Source organism: Poecilia reticulata, chromosome 6 (genome assembly GCF_904066995.2).
Source record: "Poecilia reticulata chromosome 6, P_reticulata-male-v2, whole genome shotgun sequence".
NCBI classification, from domain to species: domain Eukaryota; kingdom Metazoa; phylum Chordata; class Actinopteri; order Cyprinodontiformes; family Poeciliidae; genus Poecilia; species Poecilia reticulata.
In genome coordinates, this window is record NC_088835.1 from 17,431,874 (window position 1) to 17,448,355 (window position 16,482).

The 16,482-nt window shown below is 37.3% G+C and overlaps 1 protein-coding gene across 3 annotated transcripts; it reads right to left on the bottom strand.

Annotated features, from left to right (window-relative positions):
- Positions 1-1,175: 1,175 nt before the first annotated feature.
- Positions 1,176-15,927, bottom strand: ehf (ets homologous factor). 3 transcript variants are annotated; one of them, XM_081608054.1, is made up of 11 exons: positions 14,378-15,927; positions 13,333-13,515; positions 9,765-13,223; positions 7,521-7,631; positions 6,820-7,077; positions 5,391-5,435; positions 5,244-5,285; positions 5,058-5,120; positions 4,921-4,965; positions 4,637-4,832; positions 1,176-2,966 (listed from the first exon to the last, which is right to left on the bottom strand). In XM_081608054.1, exons 4-11 carry the CDS (start codon positions 7,594-7,596, stop codon positions 2,867-2,869), a joined length of 825 nt encoding a protein of 274 aa, XP_081464180.1. In that variant the 5' UTR covers positions 7,597-7,631; positions 9,765-13,223; positions 13,333-13,515; positions 14,378-15,927; the 3' UTR covers positions 1,176-2,866. The 3 variants fall into 3 exon arrangements, with proteins under 3 accessions (XP_081464180.1, XP_081464181.1, XP_008409729.1); XM_081608055.1 differs by lacking the exon at positions 14,378-15,927 and having other exon boundaries at positions 13,337-14,342; XM_008411507.3 differs by lacking the exon at positions 14,378-15,927 and having other exon boundaries at positions 13,333-14,342.
- Positions 15,928-16,482: the final 555 nt, after the last annotated feature.

The following is a 16,482-nucleotide window of genomic DNA, read 5'->3' on the forward strand; positions in this document are numbered from 1 at the left end:
TTTAAACAGCCTTACTGATTGTTAATTGCCCTTTTTCATCTCTTTGTCCTTCAGTGTGCTCATAGTCATGTGCAACACACACTGCTTGGATACATTATCTGTGATAGTCAAATATCATAAAGATTTCAGATAAATGTTAAGTAGCACATACTTTACTCGGTGTGCAATGTGTCCTGGTGGTTTCCAGACACCATGTCGAGAATTTGATTCACACGTTTCTTTTATTTAACAGCTTCCACCTTCTTTTGCCCCTTCGAGAATCCTTGGAACATGTTTAAATGTTAAAGTTTAAATATATTCATCCTTCACTGCAGTAGTATGATCTATTTGACTTATAAATATTGCATTACACAGTGGCACATTCAGCCACTCTTAAAAATAGGACAAATGAAGCAACATGCCATTCAAGTAAGAGAGTTGTGAATTGATCTTCATGAATCACTATCCTGAGCTTGCAGATTGCAAGCTCCAAGAGAAGTGTGTCTTTTGGGATGAAGAAGTCTCAATTATGAGTGTTACATAAAACCTACAAGTCAACTGGTTACTCTGGATTCATCCCAGGGAAAATACTTTTCAGTCCCACCATCATAAGACTTAAATTGGGATGTTAATTGGGACTATTGGGACTTTAATTAGAAGCATATGCTTTGGTCCGATTATTTTTGTTTGAACAGCAAACACTCTAGATGAAGCTGGTGCAAAACAAAGGGTTGAAATGTGTGGGTATGGTGTGTGATGCTGCTGGCGTGGAGGTTATTGGAGTCTGACAGCATGGATCACAAATATTTTGAAAGTCTAGGCTATTTTTGCAAATATCTGGTGGACTCTGACAGAGAACTGAAGGTGGGTGATAATTGAGTTTTTCTGAAGTAAACAAATCACCAGAGAGATGATTTACCAAATAGAAATGCTGCATTTTATGACCACTTCTTTACTGAATAGGAATGGACACAGGTCTCTGGTAGGTCCAATGAAGATTGAGGTCTAAGATTCCATCTCTCTGTATGTTCAACCTCGTCAAATGCTGCCAAAGACTAAGTTCTGCACTATTTGCAGAAGGAGTGTACAGATCTGTCTGTTCTGAATGTGTGGTTGAATGCACTAAACTGTAGTGTGGTAATGCCCAACTGTAAGGAAAGATGAAATCATCGTAAGACTTTTGTTTTCATCAGAACTGATTTCAGATTTTTTATTTTTGTACAAAAAATGCTGCAAATGTAGAGTTCACCGAATGCGTAAGAAACTGAAACATGCTGTACTTTCATATGACAATGTAGAATCTGAACAATAGAGATATGATGCATGAGGATTTTAATTTGAACTGTTGATTTTTTTTAAAAAAAATTTATGTATATTAACAATGCGGCAATCAGCAGCGTCTGATTCCAATTCAATCATGAGTATGCACGGGCTCCATCTCACTTTTAGGATACAAGTGATTTTAATTTACAGAGTAGTAAAAAAAAATTTACAAAATCACAGCTAATTTCTTAAGTCACAAGTACCTTCCCTGGCAGATAAAACTGTGTCCTGGTTGTCTTTCAGAAATTGCATCGGGTTTTGTCAGGCAAAAACTGCGTTTTATTCTGAATAGTGACATCACATGTTCCTTCCACTGGCAATATTGCAATATGTGCGCATGGAATAGAGCACAAAAGAGTGAAAATTAAAGAGATAGATGCAGCAATGTGCAAGAACAACTTTGATGCCATCAGTTAAGATAATGACACAATGAAGTGTCAGTGAATGTCACACTATGTAAAGAGGGGTCACCAAATGGCAGATAAGTCCGGGAGAAGATTAGACGTGAATTTGCTTGTGAGCGCAGGCCAAAGAAAGTAGCCTTTTATTGACACTGCTTTTATCTGGAAGCCAATCGTGGACCAGTCGTTTGTCAGCTGCCTACTGGAACCAGCTTGTTCACACACTGGCAAAGAATTAACTGTGTGGCATTTCACAGTGTCACGATTAAACAAAAGAAACCCGCACTCTCTATGTACGCAGGTCTTTTCACAGATTAGCTTGTAACAAATTTAGCAGTAAAGAAAGGATGTTTGAACTGTTGCTGTTAACTACAGCCAGCTGACAATATTGTTTAAGTTTTCTCAAAAATTGCTACAATTAACACGATGCCTTGGAAACATCATCGTTTCGTTGACTGATCCGCTCTATTTTACATTTGGCAGTATACAAAACTCCTAAAAATGAGTTGGTTGAAATAAAACAGTTACAAACTTTATTTGTATCAAATATCTAAAAACACATACACTTTCTTTACAATAAAAAAAAAGCAAATCATGTAATAAAACAAAGTAAGCTTCAAAATTCCAGTGAATATTAATATTTCACCTTGTATACGTTTCTTGCACTGTGCCTATGGGATCTTTTTAAATTTAATTTCATTTAATTTTAGCTTAAGTGAATGAGCTTCCCAAAGGACATTTCACAGTATCAGTGTCAAAACACGTAACACAAATTTGTCACACATGCTTGAACAGCTACATCAAACATGTGTTCCTTTGGAACTTACATTTTCAAAAATGCATTTCATCAGCAACAAAACAAAAACACACACAAGCTTCATTGTGTTTCATATTCATTTTTCTTAGTGCTTTTGCTCAGCTTTTCATCTGCTAAATATTATGTAAACACAACTTTTTGAGATCTGACTGGCACAGCTCAAAAAGAATCTCAGTGCAGTGGCAATGCAAAGGGAAACATAAAAAGAAATACAAAATAAAAATAGAAAACATTTGTAAACAACTTAAACACACCTATATTTAAAAAAAAGTCAACTAAAAACCACGTTCAAATGTTACACTTATGCACATAAGGCATGGAAAAAAAAAATAAATTAATGAAATTATCACTTCTCTGTCTCCCTCCATCCTCTTGCATTCCTTCCAAACTTGTAAACCAGTCTGCGCCCATCCACTCGCTCTAAAATTTCTCTCTTGTAATAATATCTGTAATGGAGACAGGAACAAAATTCATTTTAGAAAATTCACAATATATTTATTTATTTTTTCCTGAAGTTTTGTTTCTGTTTGTTTATAATTAGGCCATTCAAAATGCAGCTTTTTTTATGACGAATGTGTTATGCTTAATTTTGTAAAAAAAAATAAAATAAAATGGCATATCAAAAATTAACCATAACCTTTATAATAAAGATGTGTAAGGAATTCCAACAAATCAATGTAAGGAGTTTATGGCAGGATACATAAAACCGACTCAACTCATAGAGTTTAAAACAATTCTATCAAATACTGTGGAAAAGATCTGTGAATTTCTAAAATTAAAAAAGTAATCAAAACATTATCTCTCTAAATACTCGGTTGTTTAACAAATAGAAATACATTTTGCTCATTTACCTATTTTATCTCACCTGAAATAGGAAAACAAAAAATGACTCGATATCAAGACAGGGACAGAAATGGAATGGAAGTCCTCTTATACAATGTATCTAAAAGCCTGGTTTGAACTGCGTGCCTCCAGGTTGCACAACCAGGATTTGATCTAAAGGTGTTAGAATGCAGCTGGTATGTTATTTGACACCATGTTTTGTTTGCTTTTGCAACACGTCAGCACCTGAACACAATAGTTGTTCGCTTTGTTGCTTTCTGTCTGACTTGTTTTCTCCTCAAATGTAAGATTTTTCCAATCAGCAAGAAACAATTTTCCATATTTTTAATAGATTTGCTCTTTATTCTTGATATTTCACTTCCTCGTACCTCATTAGCATATTTTTCTCTTTTCAGAACAGTATTTTCTATTGCTGAATATTAAGACTTTACGACTAGTTTAATATTTAATGCAGTTCAAAGTGTAAAACTTTAATGTTAAGCTATTCATATTTAATCTCAATGTGCTTGCTTATAACTCCATTAAGCTTAACACAGTGACTCCCATTGTGTAAATACTTTGCAAAATAGGAGTATGATAAGGCAACTTTCTATTAAGGTTACACAGACTTTAAATTTTATGTAATGATTTTGGATAAAATATTTTTGACTACTTTTCTTTTGTCATTATTCTTTACCTTTGAGTGAGAGCACCAGTCTTCAGTTACAAACTGCAAATCATTTAACAACAGAATACATAAAAAAACCACCTTTGCCCTCACAGTGACACTACGCTCCTGTAGATACATGTGATTTGTACAATAATGCTGCTATGACTCAACCAGCCAATATTTCCTTGGTGAAATTCTCTTTTTTTTCTGCCTGTATGTTAATAACATATAGTAGGAATGAATATGAGTTAATATTCTATTGCTTTGAGCAATAGAAACTCATTAAAACTGTTGTTCAAGTTTTATGGTTTTGGTAGGAACCCCCAAGAATGCAGTGATAAGAATTTGAACCGATTCACTTTCCTTCAGATTTAGAAAACCAACAACACAATGTTGAATTTCTTGCTTATGACAAATGACACAAGTTGAGACAAAACTAATACTGAATAGTGATAAAACTGGTGGAGGAACCAAGACAAAAATTGTAATTTATTGATTGCTAAATAAAAAAATAAAAAATAAAAATGGTATGGAGTGCAGTCATTCCCACAGTGTGTTTTATGGCATGCAAACATGAGGTTTTGTATTTGTGTAGCAACATTTGTAAAACCTGTGTGGCCGTACCTCATTGCACGACTTAGTTTCTCATAGGTCATGCTACTGTTATTCTTCTTCTTTCCCCATAGCTGAGCCACAGCCTCAGACTTCAGGAAGCGGAATACCCCCTCTGTTCGATCTTCCCACTTGATCAGCCCAGGGTTTCTCTCTGGGTTCAGAAGAATGTCTCTGATGAACTCCCACAAGTGGGTTCCTCTCGGGTCTTTTGGGACAAAAGCAAGAGGCAGTAAAACAACTGACATATTGTGGAACTAAGGGGACTTCTTGTAAGCTGTGTTTCTATTACTTACTGTGTTTTTTGACCTGATGACTTCGACTAAAGGACCGTTTAATGTCTGAAAGAATAAATTTAAACATGGTGAGCAGGCATTATCAATCAGCTCCAGCCACTGTGCTGCATAAACTTTTTTTTATTTTTATGTCTTACCAGGACTTGAAGGGGTGGGAGAGACATTGGGAGCATGTGAGTGAACCAAAGGATCATAGACTTCTGATTAAAAAAACAAAAACAAACCAAAAAAAAAATATATCATAAAATCATCAGTCAGGCAGCTGTTTGAATAAAATGTGTTTTAGCAAAGCAATCCAATTCCAGAAGGATATATTTGTTTACCTCCGGGTGGATAGCTGACATCTGGAAACGGACATAAGTCAGCTGTAAAATGGGGTAAATGTGAGTGGAAGGAACATTTATTGGGAATCAACTAAATAGCCCTGAGCAAATCTTCCCAAACAGCATTAATGCTGTTTTTCAACTCACTTTCATGTTTGATCTCCAGCTGCCCGATATCCACATGGTACTGGCCTGCGCATCAATAAAGAGGGAACAAAAAAAAATCATTTTAGCACAAACATTATTTGCTATGCAATATTTTAAAGACTGAATATTTTGATGGTTAGGCATTTAACAATATAGTTTGATGCAGACATAGTTACACAAAACTACAAGAATCAAGCTGATCAGCTGGCATAAGCACAACGAGCAACTTTTGACAGATTTTGACATAACTGTGAAACATTTCTGTTGCAAGGTGTAAGCTGAAGCAAATTGTATCCATGATGGTTTCCAGAAGTTTAGCGTGTGCAAAAATCTTACAATATTCCTGTTTGAATTTTTCTGTTTGATTTTCTGATTAGTTTGACTAATTTAAAAGAAAAAGGTCTCTTTGCAAGCTTTAAACAAGTCTCTGCTGAATGAATGAACTGAAACTATCAAAAAGTGCCCCAAGCAGTGCGCAAGATGGCCTGAGATTACATCAGGTACATCACTGGTACATTGCTTTGAGGCATTATCAGACAATGCTTTACAAGGCAAAGTAAGTGAACTGTGTTGTATCTACAGATTTTAATAACTTGGCATGAACATTTATGCTCTGATTGGTGGTTTTCTGTCTGACAAAAATACTTTGTCAGACAAAGTATTTTGTCAGACTTGTGGAAACAGAACTACAAAACACAGACACCAGATTGTGAAGCACCCGTTTACTTTATCAAGTTCAAAGCACAAAGTTCCCATTTGTGCTTTGAACTTTAGACACCTATTCTTGGCTTCCACGTTCTGTTTTTTGTCAAGAATGGTAACCACGTGGATGTTTGTGCGTAAGGTAAATTAGCTCCGAGTTCCAGTCAGGAAGAACAATAACAGCACTGAAGTTTTACTTTACCATGCCTTTCAAACAGGAGGTTAAACCTGTTATACCAGGTTTTCTGGCACTGTTTTCGCTTGGAGGACTCTTAACTTTAGATGCTAGATGAAAGATTATGTGTTTTTCTCATTTGTTAGACATGAAAATGAAATATCTCGGCTGTCTTGCAAGCTAAAACCTACACCCGAGAGAAGTAAAAAGGTTAGAAGGTGATTCCTTGAGGCTCCAAACATCATGTTTCTTCACAGACTCTAATTAAAATCAATAGATGAGTCATTTTCTGCTCCTGTTTACCTTCACGCCCCCTGTGATTTGTTAGACGACCCACTCCAGAAAGAGAAAACAACAAATCTATCATCTCCCCTCGCTTTAAGTACTCCAGCACCATGCAGTGCAACCCCTGACTGACTTTTTGATCCCTTCTCAGCTTCACTCCATCTACGCTTTGTCCCGCACACAACACTGACCACACAGCCTTTCTTTTACTGGTAGTAATCGTCTTTTTTTCTGGCACCCCTGAACCACTCTCCCGCTCATACCTACCGCCCGATTTCAGCTCTGTGATGCTGTTGTAAAGAATGTGTCCCACACTGCCAGCAGCACGGATGAAGTCATGGTAGTTCAGGCTGCAAAGCTGATGGCCGTCCATGTCAAAGTTTTGGAAGGGAATGCCGGAGGCATCAATCTGGTGGATATCCATGACCTGCTGCAGCCACTCCCACACCTGGTACTTGCTCCAGAACTGAGGCTGGGAGTCGTGGGACCACAGGCGACTTGTGTAACTGGACATCACCAGTGGACCTGCATACAAATGTCAATAGTTAGAAAACAAACAAAAAAAATGTGTTTGCTGTTGTAGACAACCGTTAAAAATTAGGAAAACATATTCAAATGTTTTGCCAATAATGAATCTGAAACACGATTCACTCGAATTCACTTGATTCATTTCTCAGGATCTGGATTCAGATCCCCTTTTCTGTGAGCTTCAGGCCCACCAGGTGTGTAACTCATCATTTCTGAATGAGTTTCACTCCGTATTCTGGCGTCACAGAGATGGATTGCTGAAGGGAAAGCAATTAAAATTTCAAACAGAATGTTTTACCAGATTTTCTTCAGACATTTTAGGATTTTATCTGGACAATTTCATCAAGTAATTGATGTCAGGCAAAGACTGCCTACGTGATGCCTGGAAAGAATACTGTCAATTTCATCCTGACTCTGACAGTGCGGGTTACAGTCCTTACCGTCGTGATAAGAGTTAGCGGGTCCCCAGGTGACGGTCAGAGGGCTTTCCAGGGAGATGGATGGAGTTATGCTCATATTGCAGATTTTAAACTCTGACCATGGCTCAGGAGCTAAAGTACGAGAGGAGATTTGTTACTCTTTTATAAGCAAAAAAAATAAATACAATCTTTGCTTGTACCCAGACAATTGTTATGTTTTTATGGGTTCTGCCGGGCAGTAAGGAAAAGCGGTATTATTGGGCTGGTTGCGATGCAGGGTCACTGGTGGATTTTCTCTAGCAAAGGGAAGAAAACAGAGTAAACCAGACTGAGCCCACAGCAAATCTAGCAGCAAATCTAATACCCAGTTTATCAGATGCTGCATGTTTATTTTGAGCGCATGGAATTGTGTGAATGCATCTGCTTTTATCCATCAATGTCGTGTGTGAATGTCTGCGTGGGATTGTATGCAAGTGTGGAGAGACGGAAAGGTAGAGACAGTCTGTAGTCAAATTGGGGTACCACCATTCCTGAGTGCAGCCTCTTCCCACCCAATGTTGTGGACGTGGATAAAAAACGGCACCATACGAAATTTACTTTACAGTATATTTTAAAACTAGCTCATCATTCCATTTATGACAGCGACAACTGGGGCTACTTAATCATCCTGCCATAAAACTTTAGGTGAAAACTGTATAATCAAGTTGACACATCACATATAAAAGAGTGTTTTCTAGAGAACTAAAACAGAAGCACAAAGCCTTCTGTGTCTGCGCCATTAACGCGCTGAATAAGCAAATTTGTCAGTTGGGTTTTACTTCTTGAAGGAAGTTCATTTGTTTATGTACTGTGCAAAAACTGTTTAATTTGTCTGTGTTTGAAGTGCATCAATTTTTGCTCTTCTCACTCTCAGTCAAAAAACTAGTTAACATTTCCATAATGAATGCATCTTTTTTCCATGTGGGTTGATTTTATCAACTGAGCGAGAAATAATTCCTAACAGTAACAAATATTTTTCAAGATTTATTTTTTTTTTATCATTTTAACACTCCATATTGCAAATATAAAATGTAAATAAAGGAATGTTTCAGACCTAACTCTGCGTGTATTTGCATGTGATGCAAATATACATGTATCAGAATTTCACCAGCTACACTGTTTTGGTGGCAGAAGTTCTTCATGTACACAATAGCTGACTTGTAGTTTTCATAGTTCACTGTTAATATTGGATTTTAACAGTGAGTTGCTGTTACAAGTCTAACAGGTGCTGCATTCTTGAGGAATGAGGCAGGCAGTTACTCATTTCTCATTAATATTGGCACTGATAAAGTAAACGGGTGCTTCACAATCTGGTGTCTGTGTTTTGTAGTTCTGTTTCCACAAGATATTTTTTTCCGGTAGTTATAGACATGTAATTAACTTGATGTGTAAAGACTTTAAATGATCAAATGGTCACCTACTATCTAATGTCACGGTAATTACTGACCTATTTTAAGCAACTCCACCATAAATCTAAGGCTTCACCTTTTCCCTGAATAATCTGGGTTGCACTTTTATTGTAGGCATTAAATAAAATGACACCAAGTCTCATTATACACCATGATCACAACAGTAGAGCATGAGCACGCAAACACCCTACTGACATACATAACTGAATAACATTTCATCTAAAAAATCTGGTAAATCACTTGTGTTAAAAAAGCCTACTGTGTCGATCTTTAAAACATGTTTTTCCTTAAGACCGGTCCCGCATGCCATCAGACCAAGCAGGATCAACTCCTCAGCTGTCAGTGTGCCAAGTCTTCAGACACGTTAACCCTTAGTGTCAGTCACCGCCGTGCACATATCTTATCAAGGCAGCAGTGTGGTCTACGTCAATGCGCCAATCAGAAAGCTACTTTTATTGTATACCGTAAGTCGAGTCATAACAGAAGATCACTCATTTTCCAGAATCATTAGTGAGAAGCCATTTATCCTCTGCAAAAGAAAACCCAAAGATAGTTTGCTTTCATTTTCACATTAATCCCATGGAGGCAGAGAAGCTTACAAAGTTTGCAGGTTTAATGTTTTAATTGCCTTCATATAAGCGATTTGTACAGTCGATCATGTGTTGAAGAATCCTCACTGTATTCAGCCGGCATTTCTTGTAAGTATGGTGAAATTACACATGCCATCACCACAGGTTTTACCGTAAACAAGAGTTGGCTGAGAAGGAAATAGAAGGAACTTGCAGTTATTTTGATTCAAGCAAAATTTGCCACTTACCAGAACAGAACAATGGGGCCCCACTGGACCAAACTGATAGAAGCCCCAGTTAGATCCTCCGCTGATCCAGTTGGACAGATCAATCCAGCTTCAGATGATTCTGGTACTGTGGTTTGCTTATGCTTAGAGCCAGGTGAAGTTAGTCGTCCTGCAATTCAATGCTATGAATCAACAGATGTATACAGGCTCTACAGGTGCTACCCCACCACAATGGGATTTTTTATCCACTTAACTTCCTTATCCCACTTGATTGGCTCCCTACAGGTGTACACAAGGTAGGTATTTGCATAATACACACCCACGCACGCACGCACCCCTACACACAGACACACACACACACGCACACACCTGAAATAACTTTTACATTCCTCATTGGCACGGTTCTTCTCACGTTTAACACATAGAGCATGCTTACTCAAGCAAATAAATTCACACTAACAAGGAGACATGTAAACAACGAACACATACACACACATCCATGGTCCAAATGCACTGCGACGCTCCTAAGAGTAAATATTAAGATGTTTAAAAAGAATGCTTTCATGGTTGCTGAGCGGAGTTAAACATTACCGGAAAAAGAAATTCTCCTGTGTTAATATGTAGCACGATATTTGGTTTTCTTACAGCGTGATGAACGTTGAGCTGGCAGGTTAAACAGGAGGACCTAAGAGACTTAGTTTTCAGCTAATTTGTTTTCTTTTGAAACAGGCTAGTACTGCACCACAGAAAAAAAATATTAAAAGAAGAGACAGCAAAACACTAGCTTTATTGAATTTCCACATTTGCACAGCTCAGAGTTTCCACTGGAATAGAGAAGTTGAAATTAAGTTCAAAAGAAGGGCAGGTGTGGGCTGTGATCATCACTTAAATAAGTTGTTTTAAACTTGACTCAGAGATACAGATGGACCCAAACTAATTCTAGTTACATTCAATTTTGATGAGATCTTTGAACAGCTTTGGCCCTAATGCAATAATCTACAAGTGATTGCAAGGGATTGCTGTAAAGTTGACGCAACACAAGTGACTGTCTACTTGTGTTGAGACATTTGTTGTGAATTTGCACTATACAAGTAAACTGAATTGAATTGAAATACAAATGACTGACAGATGACGGTGTGCAACAAGTTACCATCACTTGTTAATGATATTCTTGGAGTTTTATTTCTGGGAATCAGTTTCCATACTCTCAACACATTTACACATCACACATTTCAATTTGTAATTTTTCAATTTGTTTGTGAGCCGTAATATACAGTTCTAGTCAGATGTTTGGACATGTGATAATGACTTTAGGCTTTTAATGATTTGTGTAGTTCATTCTCTATCCAGGGCGGATAAATAAAAGTAAATTATACTAAGCTGCTTTTAAGTTATTTTGTCTTTTCTCTCATCTGAATGTGGTCATAATTGCACAAAGACCTTCCAAACTTGAATTTCATTTTGTTTGTTTGTTTTCTGAAGTGAATCAGACTTTTAATCCAGTCCATCATTTATTTGCATGGTTAATATCAGGGGATTCCACAAGCTTAATGTTAGCTCGCTTTATGTGTGTAAAGACCAGGTTTGAGATGAGACTCTTGTTGGAAAACCCAACTGTGTCCAGTTTTCAACGTAATGACCCAAACGGTCTCGCTTTAGAGGAAGAAATATTTTTGAGAATGATTACAAACAGACACATGACATAAACCTGATGTGTATTTCTGAACTTTAAACAAATTAAGTAACAACTTAATAACTGACATCAGTTCATGAGTTGAGCTAGGAGTTGGATGGCAGTAATGAGATAAAGAGCTTTCTTTTAAACTAACTTTATGCTGTATGTGTTTATTTCTTGGTAAACATATTAATCTCAAGTTCTTGGTCCAGAGTTCAAATAGCAATTAAATGAACTTCACAAAGAAAAAGAAAAATAAAATACACAGATCAAATGATAACATAAGCTAATTAACGGGAGCATTAAGCCTCCAGTGTTACTGTTTGATGAAAAGTGTCTTCATTCACAAGTGTGAATGACGAATGTACAATTCTGACTGCCATTGTATATGCATGTTGAATGCTGAGACAGTATAAGATGCACAATGAATTGATGGTTGGCACTGCTCTCTCACAGCAAAAAAAGTTCAGGGCATAAATTAATCAAATAAAATCCCAGTTGACTTTTTTTTTGTGCAGAGTTTGTTCTCATCCCTGCAATGTGTGTGTGTGTATGTGTGTACTCTGGTTTCCTCCCACACTCAAAAACGTGCATGCATGGCTAACTATTCACTCTAAAATCTGAGTATATGAATAGCTGCTTGTTCTCTGTGGCTCCATCTTGAGCCTATGGGGGCCTGGAGGAGGCCTGTGAGTGATGTTTATGGTGTGATGGATGTGCTGGGCTCCACCTTTTCCCACTTTTCTTGCACAAATATGAGTGAAGGATGAGTTGTATGATGCCAAGATACACCTGTGAATTTCTGTTTGCTTTGTTGTTTTTCCCGCGTCGATTCCATCAGGTTTAAATCTCTTATTTCAAATAAACTTTTTCTATTAAACATCGTCTCTGCAGAAACAAGTTTGGAGAGAAAAATAACTTTACTGAAGATCCCGTTTCTTCATATCTACCGTTACTACTGGCAATGATTAGATAGATAGATAGATAGAGTTCAAGCCTTCTATTTTTGTTTCCCACCAATTAGAGTTGGGGGAAATTGTAACATCTCTCGTCTGACACCTAGATGTAATCTGTCAGTGTGTAACATTACAGAGCCTGTTGGGACCAGCAGCAGTGCTGGGATCGTGCTGATAATTGAGATCACTTTGAACAGGGTTGTACTAGACAATAGTAAAAAGCCAGTGAAAGAAAGGATAACAGGTTTTTCGCGTAGCTTTTTGTGCAAAGTCGAGGATACAATAAAAATATTTGATGCAGAACAAATAAATCATATTTATTTATCATGCGTTAATATTGATTTATCTAGTCAAGCATTAATATTTCACAATTCAATAAAATAGAATAAAACAAGCTCTGCACTATTAAACTGCATATTTCATTATCCCGACTGGCTTAGATCAATAGCTTTCCCTCATTCCATAGGCTCTATGATCCATGTTTGGGTGTCTGTGCTCTGCAAGTTCAAGCTGCACTCGTCTTGGAAGTCCTTCCTCTCCAGCGTGTGTACCTCGGACTCTTTCCCGCAGACCATCCTTAGAGGTAATGAGGGATAGCATGATTATCTGTAAAACTTTCACTCCTCTCCCCATGAGCACCAGATCACCGCAGTCCTAATTGTAACACTCGGAACTACTGATCCCTTACAACTTAAAAGAAATCCCGCCCTCCTCCCCCCTATGTGGGTTTTTAGATAGGTGGCATCAGTCCTCTTGGCTGCTCCTTATTTGTGACACTTTTTTTTTTGTTTGTTTGTTTTCCAGTAGCTGTGCGTCCTCTTCAGGAGGGGTTTTTGAAGAATGAAACACCTACAGAGAATAAAGGGGACCCAAGTGGTTCAGAATGCAGTCTTTGAAAGCTTAACTAGGTTTTAGTGCATGAAGATTAATGCGGCAATAATCAGCAAATGGAGGTCACCCACTTCTCATCGCATTCAGTCTGTCTAATTTTTTAAAACTTCTCTCTTCATCGGACTACTTTATTTGCTGCTTGACCAGGACAGCCTGCTTCTTAAGAGTTTCACTTTTGGGGTTCATCGTTCTGCTTTTCTTTTTGTTTCTTTCCGGCGGTTGTTGTGGGTCGACATCTGTAAAAGTCCGTCTGGAAAACAGCAGCATAAAAAAAAAAGATAAAGAAAAAGAGAGACACAGCAGGAGAGATCAAAGTCTGTCATATAGGCTTCACTCCGGGTGAGTCAGTCAGCCAGCCAGCCAACACTGCGAGAAAGCTGCGAAGGCATCCTCCCAGACACAAGGAAATGTCATCCAAAAGCAGTCTTTACAGGCAGTGCCATCTATTTCTGGGAGGGTTAAGTCACTCTCCAATAATAGTTCCCGTCTGATCCATTTATATAAAGGTTCATGACTTGCTTAGCAGAACTGTGACACACTAATGCTTTTTTTTTTTAAGGATGCGGTCAGAAGTTTCTCCATGACAAGAGCGGCTGTCAACACTGTCAGTCAGAGCAAGCAGACATGACAGGAGGAGGGTACAGTTGTCTGCTCCAATGAACAGTAACTTATTAGCAAGAGTATGTCTATTACTGTCCCAGTTGCCTCCTCTCTTTCATTAACCGCTTATCACACTCGTTAGTGTCAACTTTAATACTTCACATTTTGATTAGCATATGATCTATGGGGAAGGAAGGGAAAAATTCATTTTATTAGTGTCAATTACGGCTACAAATGACAATTTTACTGCCTAAATTGTGATTTTACGTTTCCCCCTTGTCAAAGAACAATGGGTGTGTAATTACAGTAATGAGAAGTGCAACAGAAGAAATGAATTATTCACAATCCTATTTTCTTTCTTGTTCTCTTTTACTCTGCCATGTCTTTTCACTCGGCATCGGTCTGGCTGCATCGCTGATTACATGGGGAAAACATGGGTTCCGGGTGTCTCACAATGTATGAGCTTGGTGTGAAAGAAAAAAAAACAACAACAAAAAAAAACCTGCTCTTACCTGCACGGCATCCAGGAGCAGGACTGCACTCAAGATGATTGAGGTGTAGATTTCCTGTTCACCCATAGGTGACACTGTTGTCACATGCGCATCTGGCCGTCCCTGAAAATGAGGTTCTGTGATGAGTGAGCAGCACAGATGTGATATAAGAAAGTGTGGGCGATGAAACACTCTCCCTGACAGTTATTGACTATGCTGCCCATGGATGGTACCACTCATATGGGTTACAGTTACAGATCCTACATACATTATTAGCTTTTATAGGGAGGTGTGATACATGAGGGAGAGGGAGAGATTAGAGATGAGACGCCAGGGCAGCACAGATTTCAAGGGGTGCATTGCCAATTTGTTGTGACAGAGCTGTGCTGTCATATTGGTGCTGCCGCAGCCCAGTGGCAGCCCCTCGTGTTTCAATTATCACCTTTCTGAGGTGGACCATCAGCTGAGGCTCTTCCAAGGAAACAACGACTGCTTTTCTCAGTGTCCTAAATATTTCTAGTAAAACACAGCAGAGAAGCATCCGTTTAATTTTTACACAAACCACAACGCCTTAAAAAGTGACTGTCCAAACTTCAAGAAAATAAGGATTTTATGTGATAACTAAAAGATAGAGATCCACACCCCAGATAGACAAGTCAACTATTTGCTATGCACTCTGTAAATCCAAGTTACATAGAAAAAAGTTGAAAGCCATTGTTGAAAGAAAGCCAGAAATTGTAGTTCATCGCAATTTGTGAAGGAGGCACAGCAGATAAGTGAAAGAAGGTGATCTGTTCACATGAGATAAAAGAGCTGTTTTTTCCCCATACATGCAAAGAGTAATGTGTGGTGGAAAACTAACTCTTCAATCAACATAAATATGCCACCCCCTCAGCAAAACTTAGTGAAGGCAGCACTGCGCTGCGGGGGATGATTTTCATTGACAGGGAAAAGAAAGCTGGCCAGATAAGATGAGGAAGCTCAGGGCAAAAAAAAAAAAAAAAAATGTTCAAGGCTACAAAAGACTTGATACTCTGGTGGGGGTTCAGCTGGCCTCGTTTGATCAAAGTGAATTAATATGTTTGAATAAACTTGTTAAAGTCCAGACATAAGTCCAATTAAGAATCTTTGGCAGGCCAGATATTTCTGTTTCTCGTTATGTGACAAAATCTGGAAAATATTATGTTACGTTTCGTTGTGAAAGCGGACAAAGTCTGGAACTATGTGTTACAGTACACATTTAGAACAACCACAAACACACAAACCCACTTTGGACTATGTGTCATAGGAGTAAGCAAAGACATCCAAATGAATAGTTGTGTTTGTAAATAATTTCAGCAATTTCAATTTCATTGGCTTGTATTACTTCATCCCAATGGGATGTGTTTGGTTTGTATGTGCTACTTTTACCAAAAGAATCTTTACTGCACTGAATGCAACTATTTAAATTTTTTTTTTCCTTAATTCTTGTAGTACTGAGAAAACAAATGACATGTTAATATTACAAATTGTTTTTCAATCAAGATGAATTCAACAGCAGCACTATTGACCCAGACTATGAGACTAGAGGCTCAGGAAACCATTGCAGTTGTTTTTAATTGATTACGTTATTAAGTGTGATGCCACGAGTTTTTATTGTTTAACATTTTTACATGTTTATATTTTTCTGAGACAGAATTTGAGTTTTTATTGTTTGTAAGCCATAATCAAAAATATCAAAAGAAGATGCAAACTTATGATAATGCATTATGTGTGTAAATAATATATGTGTTTTTCACTCTGAAAGAGTAATAAAAATATATAATTTTTCCCAACATAAAATGTTTAGGTATGCTTGTCGGTACGAGAACCTATGGATTCTACTTTGAATTATAAAAGTAAAATTATATGATATATTTGGAATTAACATCATATATATGTGTGTGTGTATATATATATATATATATATATATATATATATATATATATATAAAAGAAAAAAAAATTTTTCTTTTTTTTCTTAAGAATAGAAAATATTGTTTGACATACTGTATATATGTCAGTATATACAGTATATGTATACTGTATATACTGACATATATATATATATATATATATATATATATATATATATATATATATATATA

Bases quoted from the DNA above. Each gene is read 5' to 3' on its own strand.
- ehf (XM_081608054.1), bottom strand. From the start codon at position 7,596: ATGAGCATAACTCCATCCATCTCCCTGGAAAGCCCTCTGACCGTCACC. The intron at 7,078-7,520 runs GTAAGGACTGTA...ATTTGTATGCAG, and splicing joins CGCTAACTCTTATCACGACG to GTCCACTGGTGATGTCCAGT. The intron at 5,286-5,390 runs GTGAGTTGAAAA...CCCATTTTACAG, and splicing joins GCTGGAGATCAAACATGAAA to CTGACTTATGTCCGTTTCCA.